This window comes from Priapulus caudatus, unplaced genomic scaffold (assembly GCF_000485595.1).
Source record: "Priapulus caudatus unplaced genomic scaffold, Priapulus_caudatus-5.0.1 Scaffold663, whole genome shotgun sequence".
In the NCBI taxonomy this organism is placed as follows: Eukaryota; Metazoa; Priapulida; class Priapulimorpha; order Priapulimorphida; family Priapulidae; genus Priapulus; species Priapulus caudatus.
The window spans coordinates 145467-152411 of record NW_014577724.1 but is presented as its reverse complement, the minus strand read 5'-3'; the positions used below and the strand labels follow the sequence as shown (position 1 = coordinate 152411).

Below are 6945 nucleotides of genomic sequence, written 5' to 3'. Positions count from 1 at the left end.
ATGGTCATATATTAGTTTGTGGTTTAATGTCATTTAGGTTAGGGTTAGGGTTAGGGTTAGGATTATCAATCATTAATCATTATTGATATCAGGACCTGATGATATCAAAGTTGGGAACACAACACAATGATTGATAACCCTAACCCTAACCCTAACCCTAATCTAAATGACATTAAAGTAAACCACAAACTAATATATGACCATGACCATATATTATATATATATATATATGTTATTATGACCGTTAATGACATTAAAGTTGGGAACACTCCTAAGGGAGTATCACCCAGTTGTGTGATGAATTAAAATGATACATCACATAGAGCTCACCATCCTGCTGTATAATAGTGCCAGTGCAGTTTTGGGTAATTTGTTTCTAAAATAGAGAGGGAACAGAATACCGACGTTTATAATAAACACAACAACAACAACAACAATAATAATATAAATAATAATATTTGAATTAATCTTCATATACAGTTTACTGCATAGTGTTATCAAGAGGTATGTGGTAAAATTGCACAATCCATGCTTAGATCGACGTGGATGCATGGATCGTTGGAATAATTGTAATAGAATACTAGTTTATTGGTATAGAATGATCATAAAAAAGTTGCCCAAGAGATTGTGGTCTTTACAAAACAATATTGCGAGAACACATGGCAGCAAGTCAGCTATGAGCAATAAGATGCTGATCGCAAGAAGAAATTAACCAATTAAATGAAGATGTGGAAAAAAAGTCACTGATGAGATATTAATTAAATTTGTACCGAGGATATGATTCACTTTGTAAGTACTCTGAATGACATGGGAGTTGCAAGGAATTTAATTAAATTACTATTGAATTTTTTTTTTGAGGAGGCACTCTCCTACCAGTGGTATATGTCTTTGGGAAAATAAATTGAATTAAATTGGGGGTCCATGGGTGCAATCCTGTCCCGTGTATGTGGGATATCTCACATAGAGATATGGAGAAGGTGGTACAATGTACTGTTATACCAACATTAAAAAACATGTCTCGTCAGCATCATAATTATTACAAATTAAAGCATGTTTGTATAATTGTTGTTAATACAAGTTGTTAATACATTATTGTTTGTTATAAAATTGAGAAATATTATTCAAGTGCTGTAATTCTGAATCATTATCATAATGTGACATCCTTGTTGCATAGGTTGGATTGCTAATGAATAGTTACTTGGAAGACATGGGGTTACCACAGGAACAGTTCATCAAGGCTTGTGGTTCGTCTAACCCAAATTCATCTATAACATATCACCAGGTATGCTTGAAAATATATAGGATGTGTGTAATGATTGTTCCATAAAAATAAATGAAACCCCGTTAGAATTCTAAAGAGTTTAATGAATTGTCTAGTTATACTTATTATGCAATTAGTGATAATTAATGATAATTAGTGATAATGAATATGTAATACAGTGGATGTTATTGAGATGTGTCACTAGGTCTGTCCATATCAGAATGTAATTGTGTTCTAGACTAGTCGCAAAGAATTTAACAACACTAGGCAGCTGGTATTGTTGATCCCGCTAACTTAACAACAGCTGTTGCGTGCATAAATACATTCACGTTTATTAATATTAGCCATTGTTTTCAAATAGGGTTTGTTTGAGCAAATCTGGGCCGCTGATGATTACGAGATATTCAAGAGGATGATGACGCAAAAGAATATAGAGCTCGAGTTGCAGGTATCAACGATAACAACCCACTTGGTTACCAGCACGTGTTTAATGAAAGTTGAAGCCAAGTAGCGCTTTATTTTGCGCTCACTGACTGTCACTGTCAGATTGAATTTTTCCTGAAATGAGTGCCAAAGCTTTCTTGTCATTTTGATCATGATTCATGTGTGAGAATCTATAACGTGACGCGAAGTGTGCGCATGAATTTTAAGCGGCCATGTTGTTTGTCACGGTTGTCAGGTGCTACAGCAGATCCAAGCCAGGAGTGGTGTGCTGCCGGAATCCATGGTCCCAGGGCCCAACACGAATCTCTTGGTCAGCTACATGGAGAGGACAGAGGAAGAGATTCTCGAGGAAGTGCTCAGGTGCTTTTACGTGCTCTGCTTTACTCTGCTGTGTACGCGCAGGCTAACACTTGTAACGGCCAATCTCAAGCAGGAGGCGCTAAATATATCTGTTGTCCGGTATAACGTATGAATAACGGTGCGTAACGTTAGAAAAATGTGACTATTGTGTAATATCATGAGAGTACAGGATAAAATTAATAATTCATCCTCTCTCGATAATTTATTTGCGTTGGTGTTCAATGACATGATAATTCATTTGTGGAACTTATGTATTTGACTTTGTCACGTAGATTTAATTATCTCTAATGAATACTGTCGACGAATGTATATATTGATAATGGAATTACTATAACACTATAAGGATGCATTGTGTGTCAAGCTGGGCGGGGCCCGATGTACATCAAAAATCTATTGAATACAGGTTAAGTTTTAATCTGAAATTTTAAAAATTCAGGCAATCTAAAGAGGAATTTGAAGCTAGTAAGAATATGAGCGATGAAATGCAGAAACGGGATGAACAAGACCTGCAGAAGGCTTTTACTATCTCAGCAGAGGAAAAAGTCAAACTAGTAGAAAGTGCCCGCATCGAAAAGAACCTTCTTGATAAGGTGAGGATCGAAAGTCATGTCTGCATGCGAGCTCAGACTCGTTTACATGTTGTCGTTGCTAGAGATGTTGAGAGTGCTGAACACTACACAATAATATATATATGTCAGGAGTAAATAATCACAAAGGAGTTTGACATGCATTTTCATATTTATTTTTGTGATTATTTACTCCTGATATATATATATATATATATACACTATATATAGTTATGTATCGACATATATGTACATATGTACAATATATATGCAGTATGTTACAGGGGTAGAAATTGGTTTGAAAATTTACAGGCCAGCCGGGCCTGTAGGTAAGGGATTTACAGGCCCGCCAGGCAAGTTATGCAGGCCGGGGACGGTTTTGCATGCTGGGGGTGGATTTTCTACGGGCCCGTCGGGCTTGCTAGTATTAGAAATGTCAGGCCCGAGCCTTGAAATACGGGCATCGGGCCCGCGGGCCCCTTAGGATTTCGACCCATGTGTTATATATATGCAATACAATACATAATTATACATAATACATATATGCAGTGAGTACAATATGTTATAGGCAGTGAAGTTGTCACTGACGGAGCAGGCAACTGTGGTAGCTGTATCAGGAGCGGCTCCGGCCAGCAATGCAAAGGCTAGCAGTGTGATGCCGACTGCAGCAGAGGTTTCTTCGGACAGTAAAGGCAAGGGTGCAAGAGCTGCATCAGCTGTTGCAGAAGCTGCATTAGTCGGTAAAGGAAAAGATGCTAGTGCAACATCAGCTGTTGCGGATGCCACACCAGTCAGTAAAGGCAAGGCTGCAAGTGCTGCAACATCAGCCGTCGCGGAAACAGCTGCAGTCAGTACAACATCACGGAGCAAATCTACAGATGTTAGTGGCCCAGCAGTAAAACCTTTGTAAGTCTTTTCTTATCTAACAGTGTCCATGGCATACTGCTATGTATGCATTGTGTAAGCGTGTTTAAGGTGCCTTCCACAATTTGTAACGATAGGTCCATATTTGCGTAGTACGTTTTATTAATGATAACATTTACTTAGGAGATCAAGTTGAACAGTTTTGGGATGTTATGGGATTCGATAAGTAACCAACTGGTAGTAAAAAAAAGAATGAAATATATTAATGGGTACATGGTATATAATTGATGATGTAGTTGGGGTTGTCTCATTAAATTTAAACAATTCTATTGGTAAGTGACATGGTGCATGTGGAAGCCTTGTAAGTTTTGTTTAACATTAGATGCAATTTGATGTGTTGGAATGTATGATGATTTACTTTTCCATCTTTCAGGGATGACAAATCGGCCCTACCACCTCTTAAAGTTGATGCTAAGTCACCGGACCGTGAAACAAAGGTGGGCAAAACTGGAAAAGATACAAAGGTAAAACATTAGGTATATAGTGGAAAATAAGTAGTCGCATAATTAAACCTGAAAAGAAAAGCAGATGCATGTTTTATTCTATTGCCAAAAACATTAACGTTTCAGCCATTAGCAAACGAAGTAATTACATGATTGAATAATTTCATCGGATCTTTATAGTTCACATGCTAATAAAGTTTATCTCAGTTAGATCCAAATTAAGTTAAAAATAACGTACACTGACGTAATTTTCGTCAGTGCATGTAAGTTATTTTTAACTTAATTTAGATCTAACTGTGATAATCTTTATTCGCACGAGAAGTAATTACAGTTGAGCACATCACATACACACACACACTTCCAAAAACCTCCTGCTAGCAGAAGTAGATTCATTACGGCGCATTTTTTTGGTTGCTCCTAGAAAGCAAACATCGCAAAGAACGAACCTCTGAAGCCGATCACGAAGAAAAAGGGTCCTGTCGAGCCGACAATGGTGCCGCTCGCACCGACGGAGGCAACTGACGTTGCTGCTGCTAGCTGGGTGAAGTCGGCGCAGGCTGAGGCCAGCTCCTCAGTCCTGCTCACGTCGAGCTTACGTGTAAGTATGTTTGCTGTGATCTTTGCGTAATCGGAGAAACGTGTGTGGTATGAGAGAAGAGAGTACCAGACCAGAAAGAAGACCAGAAAGTAAGAGAGAGAGAGAGAGAGAGAGAGAGAGAGATATATATATATATAGAGAGAGAGAGAGAGAGGGAGAGAGATAGAGACAGAGAGAGATAGAGAGAGGGAGTAGAAAGCATAAATTACCTTTCTTCTTTATTTATTCATCCGACTCCCGTAGGGGTCAGTGAAGCGATAAATTACCTAATTACAATAATTACCTACCTCCTATCCTCTTCTCTCTTCCTCGGCAGACGTCAAACATCGGTGGGTTGTCGTCGGAGGAGGTGAAGCAACGCGCCGAGTACCTGCGGCAGCAGCGCGACAAGCTGCTCGCGATGAAGAAGCAAGCGCGCACGCAGAACCTCACCACCTTCGAGCAAGCGCAGCCCGAGCGGCGGCCCGAGTCGTCGCGGGCGGCCCGCTCGCTGATGGGCGGCCGCGGCGCGCAGCAGCAGAACGTCGACGAGAAGACGCTGGCAATGCGCCTCGCGCTCGCGCAGAAGCTGAAGAGCGAGGTGATCGGTAAGGACGACTGAGCGGGGCTTCTTCTTCTTCTGCCGCCGCCTCTCTCTCGCTTTCTCGCTAGATGCCAGGCGTGTGGGGACGATTGAGCGGGGCTTCTTCTTCCCCTACCGCCGCCTCTCTCGTTTGCTCGCTAGGTGGCAGGCGTGCGGGGACGACTGAGCGGGGCTTCTTCTTCTTCCCCTACCGCCGCCTCTCTCGTTTGCTCGCTAGGTGGCAGGCGTGCGGGGACGATTGAGCGGGGCTTCTTCTTCTCCTGCCACCGCCTCTCTCGTTTGCTCGCTAGGTGGCAGGCGTGCGAGCACGATTGAGCGGGGCTTCTCCCGCCGCCGCCTCTCTCTCGTTTGCTCGCTAGGTGGCAGGCGTGCGGGGGTCGCTCGCCGCGCACTGTGTTTGCGGGTTGCCGTGGCATTTTTGCAGAGCGATGTAAGCGGTCTTGTGGAGTAATGCGTTGAGTTTTTGTTTTCGGAGTGAAAATGTTGCCGTTGTTGTCAATCTGTGCAAGATCAGCATGAGTATAAGCTAGCTTTGTGACATGTCAGTCACACAAAAAGTGTCTTTTACACGTTCTTTTTTTATGCATGTTCCAAACCAACAGGTTAGAGAACTGTAGGCAAGTATGTGTACGGAGTTACCTACTTATCGATGCACATTCTCGCGTACGTCATGATTTTCTAAATTTCCACGGCCTGACCATATGACATGGTATCACCACATAACCTCTCTACACGTCATGATAATGCTATGTGACATGATACCTTCACATGGCATATCATTAGTGATTTTTGAATGACGATCGAAATACCTTTGGCGATCTTTGTAAGACATGTCTTTAGCAACCTTCATGGGACATATCTTTAATGACATCTACATGATCTGACCTTTAGTGACTTATATATATTATTATATTGTATATGATATCATTATATAGCATATACAATGGCTTCTCTAACCCAAATGGCTGAATTAACCATGTAACCAGTATAATATACACAACAACTCACTCCAACCAAGCTCAGACGACGAACCATTAACAAGATATAAAGTGAAAGTCAGCGTACTTGTTCCAACCACACTTGCCACACATAACCATTACTATTGCTGAGAGGATCTATGTTCCCCGGGGTACTGCCGGAACGTACCCTGGTACTATCTAATATGCCGCGACCATAGCTCACCTACGTCCCACTAACGAGTCTAGGAGTCCCCTACGCCTATCCCTAACCTAATCTACCCTCCCTAATCCTAAAACCTAACCATATCAAATAGTGACCAGGGTACGTTCGGCAGTACCCTGGGGGACATAGACCCTATGAGCATTACTATTACATATGATTGCATAAATATCATGTTCAGATAAATATGAGCTGCACTGCCGTAAACATGGCCGAATTGAAGCCTATATTAACTCTTAACAACCATAGGCTTTATTTCACGTTATTTAACACTCTCACGTCTATTTAGCAACCCCTTCTGAAACTATATTTAATTATATATCGCTTTGGATACTTAATCTTCATGCCTTGACAGAATGACAGTGGCCACATTCAAAACACGAAGTAGTTTAATGTCGATTTTCATTTTCAGAAAAACCACTTCACTTCTAACAAAGGGCCCAAAGAAAAATGCACGTGAGACAAAAACAGTACATAGCGTGGAAAAGATAGAAACCACTTCACTTCTAAACAAGGGCCAAAGAAAAAATGCACGTGAGACAAATACAGTGCATAGCCTGGAAAGATGCCGAGCATAACATAGAAGC

General features: G+C 41.2%; 1 protein-coding gene across 2 annotated transcripts in view; it reads left to right on the top strand.

Moving 5' to 3' along the window:
- Positions 1–6945, top strand: part of LOC106812583 (cilia- and flagella-associated protein 36-like) — a 13788-nt gene that overhangs the window by 3873 nt on the left and 2970 nt on the right. Inside the window, exons 3-10 of one of the 2 annotated variants that reach the window (XM_014816489.1) lie at positions 1175–1282; positions 1623–1709; positions 1941–2065; positions 2502–2655; positions 3200–3537; positions 3929–3992; positions 4420–4596; positions 4913–5183. In XM_014816489.1, the coding sequence (XP_014671975.1) occupies positions 1175–1282; positions 1623–1709; positions 1941–2065; positions 2502–2655; positions 3200–3537; positions 3929–3992; positions 4420–4596; positions 4913–5183 (1324 nt within the window). Of the gene's footprint in view, positions 1–1174; positions 1283–1622; positions 1710–1940; positions 2066–2501; positions 2656–3199; positions 3538–3928; positions 4020–4419; positions 4597–4912; positions 5184–6945 lie in introns of both variants that reach the window. The other variant, XM_014816488.1, reaches the window with a different exon arrangement.